Raw genomic sequence first — 25,841 nt, 5'->3', positions numbered from 1 at the left:
AATTGGGAGAATGGGATGGCGTTTTTACAGGGGGCAGGGCGGGAGGAGGTGTAGTCCAGGTAGCTGTGGGAGTCGGTCGGTTTGTAGTAGATGTCCGTGTTGATTCGGTCGCCTGAGATAGAAATAGAAAGGTCGAGGAAGGGGAGGGAGGAATCTGAGACTGTCCAGGTGAATTTGAGGTCGGGGTGGAAGGTGTTGGTGAAGTGGATGAACTGTTCAACCTCCTCGTGGGAGCCTGCTGGACAAACTTTCCTCATTCCTGAAGAAGGGCTTATGCCCGAAACGTCGATTCTCCTGTTCCCTGGATGCTGCCTGACCTGCTGCGCTTTTCCAGCAACACATTTTCAGCTCTGAATTATCAAGTCTGTTTGCTGGCAGGAACAACTATTGAATTTTCAGTTTAACTCCTAATTTCCTTTCATAATTTAAATACACATTCTTTCTGACCATTATCCCTGTTACAGTATCCTGTTAAAATGTTAACATAACACACTTGCTGTTACTTTCTCCTGTATGGAATTGTCACAAAATAATTTGCTTAATTGAGTTTGAGTTCAAACTTACATTTCTTTATCTAAAGTTGAGTTGTGTCAAGTTGTTTGAGTATTCTTCTGCAGTTAGGCCATATCTCACAAACTGACCTCATTAACTACCTATTCCTATGGCACTCCTCACAATGTCCATTGGCCCACCTGATCAAGATCCTGTTGTACTCTGAGATAACTTTCTTCACTAATCACTGCACCTCCCATTTTGGTGTCATCTGCAAACTTACTAACTATACCTCCTGTGTTCACATCGAAATCATTTATCTAAATGACAAAAAGCGGTGGACCAGCACCCATCCTTGTGGCACACCACTGGTCACAGGCCTCCATTCTGAAAGGCAACCCTCCACCACCACCCTCTGTCTTCTACCTTTGAGCCAGTTCTGTATCCAAATGGCTAGTTCTCCCTGTATTCCATGTGATCTAACCTTGCTAGCCAGTCTACTGTAAGGAACCTTGTCGATCACCTTACTGAAGTCCATATAGATCATTTCCACTGCTCTGCCCTCAATCCTCATCGTTACTTCTTCAAAGAAGTCAATCAAGTTAGTGAGACATGATTTCCCACACACAAAACCATGTTGAATATCCCTAATCAGTTCTTCCCTTTCCAAATACATGTAAATTCCCTCCAGTAATTTGCCACCACCGATGTCAGGGTCACTACAATTCCCTGGCTTTTCCTTATCTCTTTTCCTAGTAGTGGCACCATGTTAGCCAACATCCATTCTCTTGGCACCTCACCTGTGACTATCGATGATACAAATATCTCGGCAAGGGGCCCAGCAATTACTTCCCAAGCTTCTCACAGAGTTCAACGGTACTTTGTCCAACAATATGTCTAAGATATATTACTCTTGCTTTACTTAATTCATTTTCGGCTCAGTATTTACTAAGCCAGCTAACTGTAACTGCTTAAGCAGACTTGTCTTGCATGCTATTTGATATGCCACTAAACCAACGACACTGTTTAAGTAAACTACACTCACTCCAGTTATGACTTCATTAATAAGCCCGTGGAACATTACTGAAAGTGCCCGGGTCAAATCACATCAAATAATAAAATGGTGAGATTATAAAAGTATGGAATGATATGAAAGTTGTTAAAACTGAAGTCAGTGGCATTTCTTCTTACTAAGCTGTACAAGCATTCATGGTCAATTTTTTTTTAAACCAAGTAGATAAACAAAAACTTAACATACACCACACCTAAACTAATCCAAGGAGTGGCAGATGGAGTGTAATTTAGATAAATGTGTGGTTCTGCATTTTGGGAAGGCAAATCAGGGCAGGACCTGTACGCTTAATGCTAAGGTCCTGGGAAGTGTTGCTGAACAAAGAGATCTTGGATTGCGGTCATAGTTCCTTGAAAGCAGAGTCACAGGTAGATACGATAGTGAAGAAGATGTTTGGTATGCTTTATTGGTCAGAGTATTGAATTTAAGAGTAGGGAGGTCATGTTGCAGCTGTACAGGACATTGGCTAGGCCACTTTTGGAATATTGTGTGCAATTTTGGTCTCTCTCCTATAGAAAGGATGTTGTGAAACTTGAAAAGGTTCAGAAATGATTTACAAGGATATTGTTGGGGTTGGAAGGTTTGAGCTATGGGAAGAGGCTGAATAGGCTCGGGCTGTTTTCCCTGGAGTTTGGAGGCTGAGGGGTAACCTTATGAAATCATGAGGAGCATGGATAGAGTAAATGGAGAAGGTCTTTTTTGTAGGGTGGGGGAGTCCAGAACCAGAGGTCATAGGTTTAAGGTGAGATGAGAAAGATTTAAAAGGGACGTAAGGGGCAGCTTTTTCATAGAAAGGGTAGTGCGTGTATGGAATGAGCTGCCAGAGGAAGTGGTGGAGGCTGGTGCAATTACAACATTTAATTGACATTTGGATGGATAGATGAATAGGAAGTGTTTAGAGGGATATGGGCCAAATGCTGGCAAATGGGACTAGACTAATTTAGGATATTTAATCAGCATGGACGAGTTGAAACAAAAGGTCTGTTTTCATGCAGTACATCTCTATGATTCTATGAATCTATAACCATGTAATTGATTACAAATCTCTTTTTGTGACCATACTAACCTTCCTGTCATCTATATAAAGTCTAGTTGATCCATCAGTTAAGAAATCAACACTATTGGTGAACTCCAGCTTCTTTGACTAAGATTTATCAAGTGATTGCTTTTCTGGGCTCAATTAATAAGATGCAGTTTATTGGTTCTAACTGTTCTACATCCATACCATGTCTAGCTAATGCCATATATTCAGGTGTATTTTTTATAGATGACCTCATACTTCCTTATATGATCCTCCTGTTGTCCCAATCCAATGGATTTTAGTGACAGTATGCCTTAATCATGGTTTTGAGAACCTAATGGTACCTCTCCAACACTCCCTGTGTTTTTGGAAGATACACAATTAATCCCAAGTATTTTATATCCAGAACTACTAATGATTTCCTAGAAAAGTTGTTGCATAAAGTTAGAACTGTGATCAGACTAAATCCCTATTGGTAGCCCAGAATGAGTAAATAAAACTGAGTTAACTTTTCCACCGCTACCCTAGCTGTAATCATCGTGAATGGGATAGCTGTTGGGAATTAAATGGTCATTTCCATAAATATCAATGTCTTGCTTTTGTTTTTGATAATAGACCTACACAATCTACTAACACTCAACTCAACTTCAAAATCTGGTGTGGAATCAGAAGTTGTGATTTGAGTATCTGTTGAGATTTTTCTACAGTCCGACACATATGACATTTTTTGCAGAACTATCTTTCGTCTTTATGAAGTCTTGGCAATGTAAAATACTTATCTATTGCTGCCTGTGTTTTCTGTATTCCTATATTTCCAACCAGAGGAACTTGATGTGCTACTCACAATATATTCATATGATATTTGAGCGGTACCATGTTTTGATGAACAACCATTCATTCTTTGTCTTCACATATTGTGAAGGTGCCTCCACTTCATCATCCAAACTCTGTTCTTAATATAGTACCACTCTGGAACTTTTTCAGCCTCTGCTTCAGTGTGAGCTTCAGAAATAAACTTTTAATTTTCTCATTCATCTGTTTGAATGGTTCTCATTGTCACATTGTGGTGAACTAAATCAAACTGTTCTTACCTCCAAGGGAGCTATTGTCAGGGAGTTTCTGTTTACCCTTGGAAATGTTAATTAAAATGCAAAAAGATCTCTAGTGATTCCTTCCTGAGATAAGTCCAGTCTAGACCCAAGTACTTGCTCAATCCACAAGTTTAACCATGTGACTTAGAGTCATAGAGTCACAGAATTGTACAGCACAGAGACAGACCCTTCAGTCCAACTCATCTGTGCTGACAGAATATCCAAAATAAATCTAGTCCCATTTGCCAGCACTTGGCCAATATCCCTCTTAAACCCCTTCCTATTCATATACTCATACAGGTGCCTTTTAAACATGTAATTGTACCAGCCTCCACCACTTCCTCTTCAATACCAACACGGGCACTGTGCCCCAACTCTTTCGCCATTTCATCAATGACTGTGTCGTTGCTGTTTCCTGCACCCAGGCTGAACTGGAGCAGTTCATCAATTTCGCCCATAACTTTCACCCCAACCATAAATTCACTTGGTCTTTCTTGGATACCTCCCTCCCATTTCTTGACCTCTCCATTTCTATTTCCGGCAACGGATGTTTACTATAAACCACAGTTTGTATGCCCAAAACGTCGATTCTCCTGTTCCTTGGATGCTGCCTGACCTGCTGCGCTTTTCCAGCAACACATTTTTAGCTCTGATCTCCAGCATCTGCAGCCCTCACTTTCTCTCAAAGATATAAACCACAGACTCCCATAACTACCTGGACTACACTTCCTCCCACCCATTATACTGCAAGAACTCCATTCCATTTTCCCAATTCCTCCTCCTCAGCCACATCTGCTCAGATGAGGAGACATTCTGGTCCCAAGCATCCCAGATGTCCACCTATTTCGAACAACATGCTTTCCCTGCCTTTGTCATCCAGGCAGCCCTCCATCGCACCTCCTCCATTCCCCATTCCACTGCTCTAACCTTGCCCCCAAATGCAATAAATACAGGGACTCCTTGTCCTCACCTACCACCTCACCAGTCTCCACATTCAATGTATCTTCCTTAAACACTTCAGCCAACTCCAATTAGACCCAACACTTCCCTTTCCCAACACTCTCTTCCACAAGGACCATTCCCTTCACCAATCCTTGGTTTGCGCTACTCTCTCCTTGACTCCGCTGAACCCCCAGGTACCTTCCCCTGCAACCATGATAGATGCAAGACCTACCAGCAAACCACTCCCCTCACCTCTGCCCAGGGCCCCATACAGTCCTTCCAGGTGAGACAGTCACCTGCTGCTCCTCCAACCTAGTTTACTGCATCCAGTGCTCCCGATGTGATCTTTTCTACATCGGTGAGACCAAATGTAAATTCAGGGCACATTTCGCCAAGCATCTTAGCCGGGCCCACAGGGGCCAACCTTACCTTCCAGTCACCATCCATTGGAATTCCCCTTCCCACTCCCTTTCCGACATGACCATCCTTGGCTTTCTCCAATGCCACAGCTAATCTGCCCGCAAATTGGAGGAGCAATACCTCCTCTTTTGCCTGGGCAACCTACAGCCCAGAGGACTTAACATTGAGTTCTCCAATTTCAATACCCTCCCTTCCTATCCCCTGGCTCCTCCTCCTCCCTTCCATTCCTCTAATCGACCTTTCCTACCAATTGGATTCATTCCCCCTATCGATGTGTCCAGTCGTACACTCAACCTGTGTTCACCAATTCCTACCTCACCACCATGTCCCTTTCCCCACCGAAACCGTCCTCCACTCCCCCTTTTATCTGCAGTTCCCCTTACACCCACCCCCAGGCCTGAAGAAGAGTTACACTGGAAATGTTGACTCAGGGTCATAGAGAAGTACAGCACAGAAACAGACCCTTCAGCCCAACTCATCTATGCCGACCAGATATTCTAACCTAATTAGTCCCATTTGCTTGCACTTATCCCATATCCCTCTAAACACTTTCTATTCATATAACCATCCAGATGCCTTTTAAATGTTGTAATTGTACCAGCCTCCACCACTTCCTCTGGCAGCTCATTCCATACTTGCACCACCCTCTGTGTTAAAAAGTTGCCCCTTAGGTCCCTTTTATATCTTTCTCCTCTTACCCTAAATCTATGCCCTCTAGTCCTGGACTGCTCCACCCCAGAGAAAATACTTTGTCTATTTATCCTATCCATGCCGCTTATGATTTCATAAACGTCTATAACGTCACCCCTCAGCCTTCGATGCTCTAGGGAAAACAGCCCCAGCCTGTTCAGGCACTCCCTATGGCTGAAATCCTCTAATCCTGGCAACATCCTTGTAGATCTTTTCTGAACCCTTTCATATTTGACAACATCTTTCCAATAGGAAGGAGACCAGGACTGCACACAATATTCCAAAAGTGGCCTGACCAATGTCTTGTACAACCATAACATGACCTCCCAACTCCTATACTCAATGCTTTGACCAATAAAGGAAAGCATACCAAACGCCTTCATCTCTATTTTATCTACCTGTGACTCTCTTTTCAAGGAACTATGAACCTGCACTCCAAGGTCTCTTTGTTCAGCAACACTCCCCAAGAGTGTATAAGTACTTAACATTAAGTATCTAAGTCTTGCTCTGATTTGCTTTTCCAAAATGCAGCTCTTAATGGTCAAGTTCAGGGAGGTGTTTATTGGTCAGAAGTTTATAAAACTTATTCATTCATAAAGTCAGGAAGTATGGGATACAGGGAGATTTGGCTATCTGGATTCAGGAGAAAGTGAGGACTGCAGATGCTGGAGATCAGAGCTGAAAATGTGTTGCTGGAAAAGCACAGCAGGTCAGGCAGCATCCAAGGAGCAGGAGAATCAACGTTTCGGGCATGAGCCCTTCTTCAGGAATAAGGAAAGTATGTCCAGCAGGCTAAGATAAAAGGTAGGGAGGAGGGGCATGGGCCCCATCTATGCCTGCCTCTTCGTAGGATATGTGGAACAGTCCATCTTCCGCAGCTACACTGGCACCACCCCCCACCTTTTCCTCCACTACATCAATGATTGTATCGGTGTTGCCTCGTGCTCCCACGAGGAGGTTGAACAGTTCATCCACTTTACCAACACCTTCCACCCCGACCTCAAATTCACCTGGACCGTCTCAGACTCCTCCCTCCCCTTCCTAGACCTTTCCATTTCTATCTCGGGCGACCGAATCAACACAGACATTTACTATAAACCGACTGACTCCCACAGCTACCTAGACTACATCTCCGCCCACCCTGCCCCCTGTAAAAACGCCATTCCATATTCCCAATTCCTTCGTCTCTGCCGCATCTGCTCCCAGGAGGACCAGTTCCAATACTGTACAACCCAGATGGCCTCCTTCTTCAAAGACCACAATTTCCCCCCAGACGTGATCGACGATGCCCTCCACCGCATCTCCTCCACTTCCCGCTCCTCCGCTCTTGAGCCCCGCAACTCCAATAGCCACCAGGACAGAACCTCAGTGGTCCTCACCTACCACCCCACCAACCTCCATATGCATTGTATTATCCGTCGTCATTTCCACCACGTCCAAACGGACCCCACCACCAAGGATATATTTCCCTCCCCTCCCCATCTGCGTTCCGAAAAGACCACTCCCTCCGTGACTCCCTCGTCAGGTCCACACCCCGCACCAACCCAACCTCCACTCCCGGCACCTTCCCCTGCAACCGCAAGAAATGCAAAACTTGCGTCCACACCTCCCCCCTTACTTCCCTCCAAGGCCCCAAGGGATCCTTCCATATCAGCCACAAATTCACCTGCACCACCACACACATCATTTATTGCATCCGCTGCACCCGATATGGCCTCCTCTATATTGGGGAGACAGGCCGCCTACTTGCGGAACGTTTCAGAGAACACCTCTGGGACACCCAGACCAACCAACCCAACCACCCTGTGGCTCAACACTTCAACTCCCCCTCCCACTCCACCAAGGACATGCAGGTCCTTGGACTCCTCCATCGCCAGATCATAGCAACACGACGGTTGGAGGAAGAGCGCCTCATCTTCCGCCTAGGAACCCTCCAACCACAAGGGATGAACTCAGATTTCTCCAGTTTCCTCATTTCCCCTCCCCCCACCTTGTCTCAGTCAAATCCCTTGAACTCAGCACCGCCTTCCTAACCTGCAATCTTCTTCCTGACCTCTCCACCCCCACCCCCACTCCAGCCTATCACCCTCACCTTGACCTCCTTCCACCTATCACATTTCCAATGCATCAGGATTCTAAATCCCCTTCTGCACCATCTCGCCAGTCATGACACCTCTGATCTCACCTCCTAATTTGTATTTATTTGATCATGATAATGGTTATAATCCAGGAGTCACTGCTTTTGAGATCCTGCAAGTTGATTTTCAACCTTGCTCCCATATTCTGTTTGTGTAACCTCATACATCCCTATTTCTACATTTGTAGCTGGTACTGATGTGGACCAAAACCACCCCTCCCCCTCTCAGGGTGCCCTGCAAATGTTCAGTGGCAATCTTGATTCTGGCATTAGTGAGGCAACATATAATAACAAAAGCAAAATACTGCTGATGTTCAAAATCTGAAATAGAAACAGAATGTACTGGAGAAACTAAACAGGTGGGACAGCATTCACACACAAAGAGAATATGACTGATCTTCACAATTGGCAATAAATGTGTTATTCTGGTCTCATGACTGCCACCCCAGAAATGTTTATCTGTCCCCCTCTTTTTTGAGGTCCCATGGTCTTGTGTGTATCTATCTGTATACACACTCGGACCTACGGAGCGGGGTTGGAAGGGGAAATGACAGCCCCTGACCAGTATTGGATGCAAATGTAGTCAAGCCTGAGTCGAATGAGCTGATAGATCACAATCGTTGAAAGAAAATCACAACTTTTTGGAGTAACCCACCAGGTGTGGTCACATCTGTGGGAAGAAAGTAAAATTAATTGTTGAGTCTAGTGACTCTTCATCAGAACATTCAGAGAGGTCTTTGGCATCTGGTGTACATGATGTGGAGGTGCCGGTGGTGGACTGGGGTGGATAAAGTTAGAAATCACACAACACCAGGTTGTAGTCCAAAAGGTTTATTTGGAAGTACAAGTTGTTGGAGTACTGCTCCTTCATCAGATAGCTAGTGGGGCAGGATCATAGGACTCAAAATGTATCGTAAAAGATCAAAGTGTCATACAACTGATGTGTTGTATTGAACAAACCTAAATTGCTGTTAAGTCTTAATCACTTAGAATGGGTTGCAGGTTTAATTCATTAATATGTAAATCTCAGAACTTCTTTCAACTCACATTCCCGAGATAACAAGGTTTTATAAGAAAAGATGACATCTCCGCTCGGACAATGTCAAAGGTGTGAGCTTAGGGTCTCTCTGTATTCCAACCTTGAGCCAGACTGGCTCTATTTCCAAAGTAGGAATTTATAAAATGTCACATGGACTGACTGCTTACAGATTGTGAGCTTTTTGAACAAAGTCGAATGTATCTGCTAATATAGATCTGCAAATGCAAATTCACCCCATAGTCTTATGTGTATGTATGCGTGCGTATGTATGTGCAGAGAAGAGGGAGTGAGTGTGTGTCTGTTCATGATAGTGTGTGTACGAGTGTGACTGAGTACAGTATATGCCTGTGAGAGGGTGCGCCGGTGAGTGTGGAGATGTGTGTAGTGTGTATGAGTGAGGGTTTGCGTGAGTGTGTGATGTGAAAGAGTGCGTGTGTATGTGTGCTTCTGTGTGTGTGTGGGTGTATAGTGCAGTGGGGTCACCTGTAGTGTGACATGACCCAAGATCATGTTGAGGCCATCCTCATGGATCGGTGGCTCTAGACGGCGGACGCTGATCAGCGGGAAAATCTGGGAAGGCGGCTGGGTGATGTTTGAAGGCATGGCCGCAAGGGTGGGAGGATGCCGAGCTGTAGGGGGAGGGTAAAACGAAAGGGGAGGAGGCAGGTAAATCAGTGTTCTGTGTGCGACAAACGCGGATTCAGTCACGCAGGCTTTCGCCGAAGCCAACTATCTTGCGCGTTAGTTAGAAACTCGAGAGATGTGCGGTGAGTGAAAACCCACTTTTAAGACTTTATGAATCCTTCAGTGACAGCCGACTGAGTGTTCTCTCACTTTCTTTGTTTTCTTAATAGTGTTGTCGTACTTCAGATTTGTTTTAACTCCTCACTTGTAGCAGATGTACATGCTCGTATATTTTGTGGGGATAACTTGAAGCAAAAAGTAGTATGGTGCCTGTCAGACTATAATTCCTCTTTGCTATTTTTTCGTACTTTGAAGAGTCTGTCGTGATAATACTTCTAATCCCAATAGTTCTAATCCTTAGAATTGACGATTCGCAATGTACGTTGGTACCTCTTCCTTAGAACTGACAATTCAAACTGATGTGGATTTCGCTCCTTCATCTCGATCGGAGGCAAACATTTCCAAGCTTGTTGAAATCAGTAGAGCGCGGGTGTAAAGCGAGTGTAAAGTGGTTGCGTGCCTTTCTACAACACATGCTTTGTGAAGGAGTTAAATTGGTCCCGAGAGACGTGGATGGAGTTCTGGTATACAAACTCTCTTTAAGTAACTGAAGAACTTTTCTAAATAAGTGTTAGCAAACTATAGTTTAACTTGGTGCCAAACTGTCGGTCTGCTGTTTTAATAGGAACAAAAAAAAGAAATTGCTGAAAAAGCTCAGCAGGTCAGGCAGCATCTGTGGAGAGAAATCAGAGTTTTCGTTTCAGGTCGAGTGACAACTCCCAGAACTGTTCTCTCCACAGATACTTTCAGACCTGCTGAGCTTTTCCAGTAATTTCTATTGTTGATATACAGTATCCGCATTCTTTCGATGTTTTTAATTTGATGTTTTAATAGATTTCGTGTAGGGTGTTTCTGTGACGTGTTTTAACTGCGTGATTAATAGTTCTGTTTCTGCAAACATCTTTGTGTTACTGCCTTATAATATCATTAACCAGTTTCCTAATTCCAGTTTGAATTAAAGCAACGGGAGGTTTTATTTTAAATTGAAGTACTTTTCATGCCCTGAAAAGCTTCAAAACTACCTTTCAATTGGTGTTACTATGTAAGAAGCACAAAAGACAAAAAAAACAATTCCAGAGAAGAAAAATGGCTAGTGATCATATTTATTTTGATGTTGGTTGAAGGATAAAGTACGGTATCGTACACCATTCTCGAATTGCTGTACATTTAATATGCCCCTTAATTTTGGTCTGAACATTCCCGGGTGTGGTGGTCTCAGTCCGTCCACCACTCAGCACCAACCTTTCTTTGCATTAAGACTTCCCGATCCTGGCTTTTTCAGAAATGCGGAGGGAACCTAAATTCTGTTGTTTCCTCATAGTGCAGGATAGTGAGGCAAAGCCAAAGTAAGACTATGCCAGACGCTTTTTCACGGGAAAGAGATGCGGCATTCTGTTAAGTATCAATGCCCCAAGGCTACATGTTTAATCTTGTTAGTATCCGACTGCTGGAACTTCCTTGTGAATGCAAAACTTATCCTCCACACATGCCCCAACCACATGACGATCACCAGCTACCCCCCCCCCCCCCAACAGTAATCACGCCCCACCCCAAATAGTGATCACCCCTCACCCCCCGACAGTGATCACCCCCGACAGTGATCACCCCACACACCCCCAATAGTAATCACGCCCCACGCCAAACAGTGATCACCCCCCACCCCCCGACAGTGATCACCCCCCACCCTCCCGACATAATCACCCCCACCCCGACAGTGATCTCCCCTCAACAGTGATCACCCCACAGCACCCCCCCCCCCCCCCCCCCCCCGGACAGTGATCACCCCCATGCCTCGACAATGATCACCCCTCACACACCCGACAGCGATCACTCCTCACCCTCCGACAGTGATCACCCCCCACACACCCCCGACAGTGATCACCCCTACCCCCCAACAGTGATCACCCCTCACCCTCCCCCTGATAGTGATCACCCCACCCCCCGGACAGTGACCACCACCTCCCCCCCCTAACCCGACAGTGATCACCCCCCACCCCCCTGGATAGTGATCATCCCCACCCCCTGACAGTGATCAACCCTAGCCCCCCGGACAGTGATCACCCCTCATCCCCGACCGTGATCACCCCACACCATCCCCCCCAACAGTGATCACCCCTACTCCCTGACAATGATCACCCACACACCCTAGACAGTGATCACCTCTCATTCCCGCCAGTGATCACCCCACACCCCCCCGACAGTGATCACCCAGCCCCCCACCCCTCCCCGGACAGTGATCACCCCTACCCCCCGACAGTGATCACCCCTCACCCACCCTCCCCCGACAGTGATCACCCCCACCCTCCCCCGACAGTGATCACCACACACCCTCCCCCCAACAGTGATCACCCCCCACTCCCCGACAGCGATCACCCTTCTTCCCCCCAACAGTGATCACACTTCACCCTCCCCCCAGCAGTGATCACCTCCCATCCCAAAAGTGATTACCCCACACCCTCCCCCGACAGTGATCACCCCTCACCCCCCGATAGTGATCACGCCCACCCCCAATCAGTGATCACCCTTCACCCCCTGACAGTGATCACCACCCCACTCCCTCTTGACAGTGATCACCTCCCACCCCAAAAGTGATTACCCCACACCCTCCGCCGACAGTGATCACCCCTCACCCCCTGACAGTGATCACCCCTCACTCCCGCGACAGTGATCACCCCTCACTCCCGCGACAGTGATCACCCCCACCCCCCTGGACAGTGATCACCATCCCACTCCCTCTTGACAGTGACCACCCTTCACCCTCCTCGATCACCCTTCAACCTCCCCGACAGTGATCACCCTCATCCCCTGATGATGATCACCCCTCACCCCACAGATAGTGATCACCCCTCACCCCCCTGACAGTGATCACCCCTCAAACCCTGTCAGTGATAACCTCTCACCCCCATGACAGTGATGATCCCTCACCCCCTGCCTGTCATCACCACTCCCCCCATAGTGATCACCACTTACCCCCCTGACAGTGATCACCCCTCAATGAATTGAATTGAATTGAATTTATTGTCACGTTTACTGAGGCACAGTGAAAAGCTTTGTCTTGCTAGCAATACAGGCAGATCACAGAGTTAAGTAGCACAGATAAGTAAACAGCGGCAAAAACAAAAACACAGGTACAGACGAATGTTAAGGGTTTGTGAGTCCATTCGATATTCTAACAACAGTCGGGTAGAAACTGTTACGAAACCGGCTGGTGCATGCGTTCATGCTTCTGTACCTTCTCCCCGATGGTAGAGGTTATAGAAAAGCATTGCCAGGGTGGGATGGATCTTTAAGAATGTTGGCAGCCTTTCCTTGACAGCGGGACTGGTAGATGGATTCTTTTGATGGGAGGTTGGCCTTTGTGATTGTGCAGACCGGGTTCACCACTCTCTGTAACTGTCTCCAATCTTGAATGGTACAGTTGCCATGCCAGGTAGTGATAAATCTAGTCAGAATGCTCTCGATGGCACACCTATACAAGTTGGCAAGGGTATTCGCCATAATGGCAAATTTCCTCAGCTTTCTGAGGAAGAAGAGACGTTATTGGGCCTTTGTAACCGGTGCGTCCACATGAAGCTTCCAAGAAAGTTTGTTGTTGATGACCACTCCCAGGAGCTTGACACTCACCCTCACCCCCACAACAGTGATCACCCATCACGCCCGAGCAGTGATCACCTCTCATCCCTGATATTGATCATACCTCACTGTTCCTGACAGTGATCACCCTTCACCCCCGATAGTGATCACCTCTCACCCCCAACAGTAATCATCCCTCTTCCTCCCCCTAATGTGATCACCCCTCACCCCCTTGACAGTGATCACCCCTCACCCCCATTTAGTGATCAACCTCCACTCCAACAGTGATCACCTCTCACCCCCCTGATAGTGATCACCCCCCACCACCAACAGTGATTACCCCTCACCCCCGACAATGATCACCCCTCACCCTCCCGAGACAGTCATCACCGCTCACCCCCACTCACAGTGATCACCCCTCACTCCCGCGACAGTGATCACCCCTCACTCCCGCGACAGTGATCACCCCTCACTCCCGCGACAGTGATCACCCCCACCCCCCTGGACAGTGATCACCTCCCACCCCGACAGTGATCTCCCCTCAGCGCCCGACAGTGATCGCCCCTCACCCGCCCGACAGTGATCACCCCATCCCCAACAGTGATCGCCCCTCACCCGCCCGACAGTGATCGCCCCTCACCCGCCCGACAGTGATCGCCCCTCACCCGCCCAACAGTGATCGCCCCTCACCCGCCCGACAGTGATCGCCCCTCACTCCCGCGACAGTGATCGCCCCTCACTCCCGCGACAGTGATCGCCCCTCACTCCCGCGACAGTGATCGCCCCTCACTCCCGCGACAGTGATCGCCCCTCACTCCCGCGACAGTGATCGCCCCTCACTCCCGCGACAGTGATCGCCCCTCACTCCCCCGACAGTGATCGCCCCTCACTCCCCCGACAGTGATCGCCCCTCACTCCCCCGACAGTGATCGCCCCTCACTCCCCCGACAGTGATCGCCCCTCACTCCCCCGACAGTGATCGTCCTTCACTCCCCCGACAGTGATCACCCCCACCCCCACTCACAATGATCACCCCATATCCCCGACAGTGATCACCCCATATCCCCGACAGTGATCACCCCTCACCCCCAACAGTGATCACCCCCCTTACCTCCCGATAATGATCACCCCCACCCCCAACAGTGATCACCTCTCACTCCTGACAGTGATCACCCCCAACCTCTGGACAATGATCACCCCCCACCCTGACAGATCTCCCTTCAGTGCCCGACAGTGATCACCCCTCACTCCCGCTCACAGTGATTACCCCTCACCGCGATCAGCCCTCACTCCCGCTCACCGCGATCACCCCTCACTCCCGCGACAGTGATCACCCCCGCCCTGCTCACAGTGATCACCCCTCACTCCCGCGACAGTGATCACCCCTCACTCCTGCGACAGTGATCACCCCACCCCCGCTCACAGTGATCACCCCTCACTCCCGCGACAGTGATCACCCCTCACTCCCACGACAGTGATCACCCCTACCCCTGCTCACAGTGATCACCCCTCACTCCCGCGACAGTGATCACCCCTCACTCCCGCGACAGTGATCACCTCACCCCACCCCCATTCACAGTGATCACCCCTCCCGCGACAGTGATCACCCCTCACTCCCGCGACAGTGATCACCCCCACCCCTGCTCACAGTGATCACCCCTTACCCCACCAACAATGATCACCCCTCACCCTCCTGACAGGGATCATCCCCAACAGGGATCAGCTCTAATCGACCTGACAGTGATCACTCCTCATCCCCTCCAACAGTGATCACCCCTCATCCTCATGAACAGTAATCACCTCTCATTCCCACCAACAGTGATCACCCCATACCCCCCCCGACAGTGATTACCCCTCATCTCTACCAACAGTGATCACCTCTCACCCCCCGATAGTGATCACCCTCACCCCCGCCCCCGACAGTGATTACCCCTCATCCCCACCAATAGTGATCACCCCTCACACCCCTGTCAGTCATCCCCCCTGACAGTGTTCATACCTCATCCCCTGACAGTGATCAGCCCTCATCCCCACCAACAATGATCACCCCTCACCCCCAATAGTGATCACCCCTCACCTCCCACCAACAGTGGTCACCCCTCTCTGCTGACCCTCTGACAGTGATCACCCCTCCATTATCCCTGAAAATGAACATCTCCAAAATTGATCACCCCTTACCCCCCTGACAGTGATTACCCCTCATCCCTACCAACAGTGATCACCTCCCTCCCTCAAACTACAAAAATATAATCTGCTCACCTTCTCTACTCACACACCAACTTACACTCAACATTTTTAACTCTTCAGACAGATTGTGAGAGTTGTTAGTCATCTGTGTTGGGTGACCCCTCATGTTGGGCAAATGTGGAATTGGGATCTCTGGTGGTTGGGACAATTGGTCAGGAAGGTGGTTATCAAGGGTGAGGGGTTGTAAGGGTTCAATTGGTGAGTCATGTGGTCAGTTTAATAGTTTCCCAGGAGTTAGCTTAGGTTTTCAATCTCTAAATTTTCTTGGACAACTATTTGCTGAAGTGAGGTGGAGCCCTCTAGATTCTCCAACTTTGAGGGACTGATTTAGGAGGTTCTAGACACAGGGCAATTGCCCATCAGAAAATTCATATTCCTAGACAATCCTCATGGAGTCGGCTGTGTCCCTCTGCATAACTCCAATTTACACTGCTCTAACAGCTATCTAGCCATTGGAATATCTGCACCATTGTCTCTGAGAGCTACAAAGTTTTAAGATTTAAATTATAATATTTTATGTGTGCATTAGTCCTATACACATAATTTACTTGCAGTTGTCATGTTTTTGACCACCTGTGTGTCAAAATTTGCTGTTGTAATTTATCGTCACCATTGATCTTTCAGCATTCACCAGCATAAAATCAGTTCAAGGTTGCTGGATCTGTAGAATAACTGGCACAGAAACAGGAGTAGGCCTTTCAAACCATCAAATCTGATCTATCATTCGATGGGATCATGATTGATCTGCATCTTAACTTCATTCACCCACCTTGGTTCAATATTTTTTCATTTCCTTGCCTAAAAATCTATCAATCTCAGTTTTAAAATTTTCAATTAACCAATCCCAACTGTGCTTTAACAACGAGAAACCTGACCTTCAACCATTCTTCCTGGCCTCATTTATCAATAGCCCAGTTTGAATTTTAAACTTTTGACCTCAAAAGTAAAATTGCTTACTTCCCAAGGCCTTGGTCATGTTCACCTCTTCACCTCCTACAGCTCTACAACCCTCAGAGACCACTGTATTGCTCTGACTTTGGTCTCTTGCACATCACTATTAGATATCCTTCCCTAACTTTCTTGGTTTCTGTACCGGCTTTATTTCCTTTTTAAGATACTTCTTAAAATAAATCTCAAGTTATTGTTCTACAACATAAATAGGAGCATAAATAGGCCATTCAATTTCTTGAGCCTGCTCACCTTTGTGGTAAGATCATGACTTATCTCTTTATGGCCTTAACTCCCCTTTCTTGCATAATCCCCACAATACCCTTGTAAATCAAAAATGTATCTTGATACATATGATGATCTAGCCTCCACTGCTGTTTGGGATGGAGAATTCCAAAGATAAAAATCCCCTGAGTAAAGAAATGACAGCTCATCTCCACTGAAAATGAGATACTCCTCATTTTGAACTGTCCCTGAGTTCTAGATTCCTCCACAACATGAAACATGCTCTCACCACCAACACTGTCAAGTCCCCTCAGGATCCTGTATGTTTCAAATAAGACAACCTCTTAATCTTCTAAACTCACATGAGTATGAGCCGGTCTGCTCAGCCTTTGTTTCTAAGACAACTTAAACATCAAGTGAGTGAATTTTTCTCTGAATTTCATCCAGTGCTAGTATATCCCTTGTTAAGTCTGGAGACCAAATCTGTATACAAGACACAGTCCCAACTATGCCTTGTAGTAAAATGTCCCAACTGTTACACTCCACTCCTCTTGTAATAAAGCTCATTATTTTCCTATTCAATTACCACTGCTATTAAAGTAATGTTTTCAACCCCCTAGTCTGTTTATCCATAAATAATGTATCCCAGTCATGAATCGATGGATTCCAACTAAACGTTATATGACTCAGGGAATAATTGATTTGATTTTGGCAAAGGTGTGGACATAGATTCTGATTCTGGAATTTTTAGAGAATTAATTAACATTGATTAGGTTAACAGACTTTTTAAAAAGTATCTTGTCAGTTGTGCTATTTAGATTATTATTGATTATTTAAGAATATTGTGGATTGTCTCTGCTGCTATGCTGAAATTTGTCACAGTTGTCAAAATGTGAACAGGGTTTTTGGATCAAACCCTTTTGGAAATGGTATTGCCTGAAAACTCTTCAGTGAGATCAAAGTTCTTAATTAGAAGGTGTCATTTTCAGGTTTATGGTTACAGAACATCAACCAGACAGTGAAAATAATCAAGGAGGAGCTGCATCATTGTAATAGCGTTGAGTATAAATCCTACTGAGTGCCGTAATTGCTTGTTACCGCTTGTTACTTGGTGTACTTGTGTGCAAACCACTTGTGATTCATGCACAAGGACACCTAGGTCTCTCTGTACCACAACATTCTGCAGTCTCTCACAATTTAAATAATTTTCTGCTGTCCAAACACCTTATGTGACTCCATGCCAAATGTATTTAATAAACATATTCATGTAGCACCAGAATTCTGTAATACATTACAACAGTATACAAATCTATGTGGTTAAGTTCAAAATAGATAAGCTTACAATTCTACATTGAGCTCCAACTGCCACACTTCCGTCCACTCATTTAATCGGTCAGTTACCCTCATTAACTTTCTGCTCCCATCTATGCACTGAACTGTTCTACCTAACTTAAGATCATCAAAAAAAATTGGATTTTTGGCTGTCTTTTCCTTCATCTAAGTTTCTGATGTCTCCCAACTTCATTATGCATTATATATTCCAGCAGAGCTTCATATACTAATGGCAGGAGAGCCAATGTTTCGGGCGTAGAAATGTAGACTCTCCTGCCCCTCGGAGCTCTCTGACCTGCTGTGCTTTTCCAGCGCTACACTTTTCGACTCTGATCTCCAGCAGCTGCACTCCTCATTTTCTCCTTCATCTGCTGATGGTCAATCAAGCTTTTCTGAACTCTTACTTTCCTGACTCCCACAATATTAGTAATAACTTTTGAAAACAAAGTATTTTTAAAAATCTTACCTAAAATACTGAACATGGGATTTTTAGCAGTTCAGTCAGCACTTGAAAAGTACACTAATACTTTTTTGGGCACCTATTCAGTTGTACATTCTAAAAGCTCAGACAGAACGTGGAGCAATTGCTATATTAGCATCTATCAATGAGTTTGTTCTTTTATAAATATCTGAACTTCAGATTTCCTGAAGAAGGGCTTATGCCCGAAACGTCGATTATCCTGCTCCTTTGATGCTGCCTGACCTGCTGCGCTTTTCCAGCAACACATTTTTCAGCTCTGATCTCCAGCGTCTGCAGTCCTCACTTTCTGCTAATAAATAATTAATGTCAAGATTGCATTTATTATACATTATTCGTCATGCTTTGAGATATCCTGTTTTGCAAAATGTTAGCTGGTGTTGGAAAAATAATGCATTTTTTCATTCGTTATGTATTTAAGTGAACATATTCATTGAGAATAGAGATGTCTTCAGCTTGACTCACCCAGACAACACCCTGCCAATAGACAGCTAATCACATTTGTTTTCATCTGTTAAGTTTTTGAGTGCAAGTAGACCGAAATGATTTGGAACTGAATACTGTTTGTATTGCACGGACAGAGAATTTGCAATTCTTAACAATTGATATTAATGGGTATAGATTCATTTGAAGGTTTTAGGAAGTTAATAAATACCTTTTATATTTTAAAATTTTAGTTTCTACTTTTTTATATGCTAGGTAATCTTCTAAATCTTTGCAGTATTGTAACCTTTATGAAAGCTGTTCAGTTAATTTTTTTTGAGTTCCTATGCTTTATATATGACATCAAAATATTTGAATATATTACAGAATAAGAAGTAGTCAGTTTCTGTGTTCCTTCCTACCTTAATGTTAGGTATCTTTCCCCATCTAAGAGGAATAAAACTATCAGTTATTGATTGCTGGAAGTATTATGAGGTCACTGTAAGGTAATATATGCTTTTTGGTAGATTCTAATACTATATTCTGCAATAATCAATTTGTGTCTATACCTAACCCTCGTATTATTGCCAGTGAAATTGAGAATTTTAGACAGTTGCAACTTGTCATCAAATGCTAAGAATTCTTTTGAGCAAGAGAAATAAATTTAACTTTGGAATATGAAGATGCTACTATTAAAGTCTAACTTGTTCTGTGTCAGTGTGAAAACATTTAGTGCACTGAATGCATGACTTGTTTTGACTGTACTTCAGGAAATATTAACCCAGCCTTTTGGCAGCACACTTTAAGACAAACTGTCTCAGAAAAGTGGTCTCCAGTGGCTGGTGTGCCTTATGGTTTGCATGTGCAGGAGAAAATCAGGGTTTGGTTGAAAATGAAGCATGAGTCAGTCAAAGAATAAAGGAAGTATTGTAAGACCAATACGACAGTGGCTTCAAGTAAGTATTTTTGATCACATACTGTTGTAAATTCACACTATTCCTTGTTTTTGGTGACTACTACACATAAAAATTAACACTGCATGTGGTTTTGATCTTTGTTCATTATGATTTTTTACAAATTTATATTTTACTTTAAAATATGTAACGCAATACAATGTATGATACAATACAGCCTAGGAACGAGCTTTTGCTGATTCCAATCCTTACTTAGACCCGCTACTCATTGCTCATGCACTATCCCTCTATTTGCCTCCCATTCATCTGTCTACCAAAATACGTCTTAAACATTGTTAAAGTGCCTGCTTCCACCAGTGTGTTCCAGGTACCCACCAACTTCTTTATGAAAAAAGTTCACACACTTCTCCCCTAAACATTCACCCTCTTACGTTGAACCTGGGGCCTTTCGTAGGTGACTTTTCCAGCCTCGGAAAAAGCCTCTAAATAGCCACCCTACCTATGTCTCATAGTTTTGCAGACCTCTACCAGGTTGCCTCCCCACTCCCCACTGCCTATCACTAACAAGTTCATTCACTTCTAACTGTGATTACATCCTGTCTGTCAGTATCTTCTCCAACAGCTTCCCTGCCACTGACACCAGGCTCATCAGCCTAATTGCCTGTGGAGTAAATCTACAAAGGCTGGTAGTCCGTACAAAGTCCCCCCTTTATTTACATGTGCATAGTATAGGACACTGACCAAGCTAGCTCAGAGCTGGCTCCTAGAGTGAATGGAATCACTGACACTCCTGTTTATATCTGTCAGCCAAGGATCCTTGATTGATCCGGGTTTACAGCCCCAATCAAGGAACTCGTATTCTCTGAGCTCTATGTGACCGACCTCATTTCAATCATTACAACCTGGATTATCTCTGTTTCCTTTCTTAAACAAAAGAACAGCACATAATCAGTTTGTAACTATCTGGACCAGAAACAAATTATTCCTATTTAAAATAGCAAGTGAGCAATCAAAACCAAATGTTCAAATTTAAAGAAAAGATCTGAAACCACTTGGCGTATGAAGCATTTTACATGAGAGCAACAGCAAGATGATTTTACACTAGACTACACAAGTCCAGTAATTTTCTGCCTGCTAGTTCAAAAATTCTACGAAAACATTGAACCAATTATTAATTTTAGGTTGATAAACATGATCCTAAGATTTATTTACTTAAGTACTTTGTTGTCTAAGTTTGTGTAATGGGGATAGATATTAAAGAGGTAAAATGCACCAAAATATTAACAATTGGTTGAAATAGAACCACATCAATCATAAACCTGCAGAATAGGCAACATAGTTGATCTTTCTCTTTCATCTTTTACACCAACATATTGGGCCAGATTTTCAGGTGAGTGACATTCTCATGCAGACATTTGCATGCAGGTACAGCAAGTAACAAGTAATTACAGCACACAGTAGCCCACCACGCTGTGTTAACTCAACATTATTACAATGATGCTGTTCCTCCTTGAATACTTCCACTGTCTGATTGATGCTTTGTAACAACAAACCTGAAAAATGACATCTTCTAATTAAGAACTTGCATCTCAGCAGATTACCACTTCAGCCCTCCTTTTAATTAATGAAAGAAAGAAGCTCTGCATTTCTTGAGAGCAAATTTCGATTAGGGCCCCTCCAGAAATACAGAACTGTACTTCTATTTTGATAGCTCTTTTGTAGTGTAGATATATCAGAGGATGATAAACCAAGCCCCCTTTTCACAGCAATCAACTGCTGTATTCTGACATTTGCAGGTTCTGACAGCCAGTTTGACAGCTGCTGTCAAATTGTAGATGTGATGTTAAAGTACTGGGATAATGAGGTGTCAGATGGATAGAGGGATAGTGTGTTAGTATGTAGGGTGCCTAGCAGATAATGTGATAGGGCACCAGTGGGATAGGGTGCCACCTGGAGAGGCCATGATGCCAAAGTGGCAAGGGGGCCAGCTAAGTGATGCAGCTTTTAGGTAAAGAGGGGTGGGAGAAGTTGGGTTCAGTGGGAAGGGTGGATGTCTAGTCTGGGGAGTTTAGATTCCAGCTGTAGGGGTGGGGCAAGGTGACTGGGTATAGCTGAGAAAGAGAAGAGCTTTCAGGTCCAGTCTGACAAGGGGGAGTGGATGGGTGGAATGGGGAGGGTGTGGTTTGGGATTGCTGGGGGGCTCAGGTGTCTGATCAGGTGAAGTCCAGCAGCAGGGGTCAGTTCTTATGGAAAGGGGTTGGGTTTGGGTCTGGCAGAGGAGGTATGGGGGGTCAAGGCTATCATTTGGCACACTCCAGCAGGAAGGTGTCGGCTCAGCTTAGGTCCACAACAGTGGGAACAATCAGGTCAGGACCGACAGGTGCGGATGTTGTCAGGTCTGGTGAGAGGGAAGTGGGGTGGGGTTCAGCTGCACAGTGGGGAGGGAAGAGAGTCAGTGTGGAGCGCAGAATGCAGGGCAGTATGTCAGCCAGTGGGAGAAGAGATTTTCAAATGGATCAGGCATTGGGATGAAGGGTGGGTCCTGAGGTGTTGGGTCAGAGTCCGGGAGAGATTTCATTCAGGCTGTAATAAGTAAATTTGGATTCCCTGAATAGGTTATCCCGAAAAGTCAGAATATGTATTTAATCGTCTAAAGTTCATAACTATTTACTGAATATCAACAGAACCCTTTGAATTCTCAGATTCTCAGAATGTTCCAGGCACAGAGGAATTTCCCTGTGGAATCTTCAATTTCCTGAGAAATGCCTTCAGAGTCTGTTACAATGAAGATTCCCCAATGTGTAATTTCTACATATTGCTGGAATAACAACTGCCTGGCCATCAGAAAATACAGATTGTTATATGAAGTTTGATTATCAGGAGTCTTGGGGTTGGAATTTATTTTTGTAATAACAGCATAACTGGCATTATTAGGTAAAACTGACTACATCTTCGACTGTCTCTGTTTGAACAGTTAAATGCTGAAGTCTGGAAACATGACTTGCTTTTGAGTACAGGAAGTAATGCAGTTGACTAAGGAGATAGGAAATCTGGGGAGGCAGAAGCAGTTAAGAATACAACTTGCCAATAATGACGAGGGAGATGTCTGATGGAAGAAAAACCTGCCAAGCAAATGCAAGGCTGAAACTTGTGAGAAAATGTAGGTAACACTTGTCATTTAGAAGCAGTACTTTGCAGATTGGAAGTCCTTTTGGGGAAGTTGAAAGATTTAAGATGTCTGTATTTGGTGCTGTGGCAAAGTTGTATTATCAGTCTCAACTAATAATCTAAAGATTAAGGATAAAGAACTGTGGTGCCTAATGAAGAAAATCTGCTGTCTTATCTGATCTTGCCTCCTGGCCTACCCTTTGCTGCCCTCTGAAATGACTGAACAAGTGACTGCATCAAACCACTACAAAGTCAAAAGAAAAAGGAATCAAACTGGACAATTATCCAACATCAACACAGGTAACGGAAGTATCAATGACACACCCAACCCTGTCAATCTTACAAAGCCCACTTTGCTAATATCTGTGGCTTGTGTCAAAATTAGGAGCACTGTGTCACAGACTAGTGAAGGACCAGACTGACATAGTAATACTCAAACTCATATCTTACACTTAATGTGCCAGGCACCACCATCTCTTGGGATATCCTGGCCCACTGGCAGGTTACAAACACCAGAGGTGGTAGCATAGCTTAATTGGGATGGAGTTGCCTGGAATTCCAAAACATTGACTCTAAACCTCATCATATTTCATGGCATCAGGTCAAAGATGGGAGAAGGGACTTCTTGCAAATTGCCACCTACCACCTTCTCCTTACCCAGGTGATGAATCTGTACTCTATGTTAATTGCCATTAGAAGAAGCACCAAAGCATTGACACAGAATATATTCTGGGTGGGGAGCTTAGTGTATATCACCAAGAGTGGCTTGTTTAACTACTATTTACTGAGCTGATATAAAGACCATAGCTGCCTAACGGCCACTGAGCCATGTGGTGAGGGAAAAATATGAGAGAAAAACCTACTTAAAGTCGCAAAGTCCTAGAGCTGTACAGCATGGAAACCTTCGGTCCCTTCAGTCCAACTCATCCATGCCGACCATATATCCTAAATAAACCCAGTCCCATTTGCAAGCAATTGGCCCATACCCCTCTAAACCCTGCCTATTCATTTGCTCATCAAGATGAATTTTAAATGTTGTTATTGTACTAGCCTCCACCACTTCCTCTGGCATCTCATTCCATACACATACCATCTTCAGTGTGAAAAAGCTGCCCTTATGATCCTTTTAAAATCTTTCCCCTCTCACCTTGAACTTGTGCCCTCTAGTTTTGGACTCCCCCACCCAAAGGAAAATACCTTGTTTATTTACCTTATCTATGCCCTTCATGATTTTGTAAACCTCTACAAGGTCACCACTCGGCCTCCAACACTCCAGGGAAAATAGCCCCAGCCTATTCAACCTCTTCCTTTCACACAAATCTTCCAAACCTGGTAACATCCTTGTAAATTTTTTCTGAACCCTTTCAGGTTTCACAACATCCTTCCAATAGGAGGGAGACCAGAATTGCACGCAATATTCCAAAAGTGGCCTAACCGATGTCTTGCTCAGCTGTAGCATGACCTCCAAACTCTAATACACCATGCATGACCAATAAAAAAAGCATACCAAACACTTTCTTCACTATTCTGTCTACCTGTGACTCTACTTTCAAGGAACTATCAACCTGCACTCCAAGGTCTCTTTGTTCAGCAATACACTCCAGGACCTTACTATTATGTGTATAAGTCCTGCCCTGATTTGCTTTTCCAAAATGCAGCATCTCACATTTTTCTAAATTAAACTCCATCTGTAATTCTTTGGCCTATTGGCCTATCTGATCAAGATCCCATTGTGCTCTGAGGTAACCTTCTTCGCTGTCGACTACACCTCCAAGTTTGGTGTCATCTACAGACTTAATAACCATAACTTCTAGGTTGACATCCAAATCATCTACATAAATGACAATAAGCTGTGAACTCAACACTGATTCTTGTAGCACACCACTGGTCACAGGCCTCTAGTCTGAAAAGCAACCCTCCACCATTACCCAATGCCTCCTATCTCCGAGCCAGTTCTGCATCCAAATATCTAGTTGTCCCTGCATTCCATGTGATCTAACCTAACTAACCAGTCTATCTTGAGAAACCTTGTCGAACTCTGTACTGAAGTCCATATAGGTCACATTTAGCATTCTGTCCTCATCAATCCTCTTTGTTATTTCTTCAAAAACTCAGTCTAATTACTAAGACATGATTTTCCACGCACAAAGCCATGTTGACTATCCCTAATCAGTCCTTACCTTTCCAAATACATGTAAATCTTGTCCCTCAGGATTCCCTCCAACAACTTGCCCATCACCGATGTCAGGTTCATCAGTCAATAGTTCTCTGACATTTTCTTAGCATCACATTAGCTAACCTCCTTCCAGCACCTCACCTGTGGCTATCAATGATACAAATATCTCAGGAAGGAGTCTAGCAATGACTTCCATAGCTTCCCACAGAATTCTAGGGTACACCTGATCAGGTCCCGGGGATTTATCCATCTTTTTGCTTTTTAAGCCTCCAGCACCACCACCTCTGTACTATATGCATTTTTCAAGATGTCGCTATTTATTTCCTCTATACTCTATCTTCTATATTCTTCTCCATGGTAAACACTGATTCAAAATATTCATTTAGTATCTCCCCACCTCCTGCGGTTCCACACATACATGACCTTCTCGATCTTGACCTTGTCCTCATCAATCTATGTGTCATACTTATATCTATCTATGATATTATTAGTATCAATAACCACCATAGTATCATTATCAAGGGTAACTTCCATCTATGTATTTGAGCTCAACCTCCATTGTGTTGATTGACACAATTACTATGCTAAATGAAGGAGATTTCACGCAAATCTGGCAATTCAAAACTGAGCATCTTGTAGTGCTATGTGGCATTGGCAGCAGCAAAATGATATTCAACCACAATCTGTAAGCTCAGAGCCCAGCAAGTCC

At 44.7% G+C, this 25,841-nt stretch overlaps 1 protein-coding gene across 1 annotated transcript in view; it reads left to right on the top strand.

Annotated features, from left to right (window-relative positions):
- Positions 1–9,597: 9,597 nt before the first annotated feature.
- LOC122556643 (glutamine--fructose-6-phosphate aminotransferase [isomerizing] 2-like) overlaps positions 9,598–25,841 on the top strand; it is a 76,020-nt gene continuing 59,776 nt past the window's right edge. The window contains exon 1 of the mRNA XM_043703609.2: positions 9,598–9,671. Coding sequence (XP_043559544.2) covers positions 9,665–9,671 — 7 coding nt within the window. The 5' untranslated portion in view covers positions 9,598–9,664. The remainder of the gene's footprint in view (positions 9,672–25,841) is intronic.

Source organism: Chiloscyllium plagiosum, unplaced genomic scaffold (genome assembly GCF_037043375.1).
Source record: "Chiloscyllium plagiosum isolate Xiang-an unplaced genomic scaffold, Cpla_swu_hap1 HiC_scaffold_16, whole genome shotgun sequence".
NCBI classification, from domain to species: domain Eukaryota; kingdom Metazoa; phylum Chordata; class Chondrichthyes; order Orectolobiformes; family Hemiscylliidae; genus Chiloscyllium; species Chiloscyllium plagiosum.
This window is presented reverse-complemented; position numbering and strand designations above follow the sequence as displayed.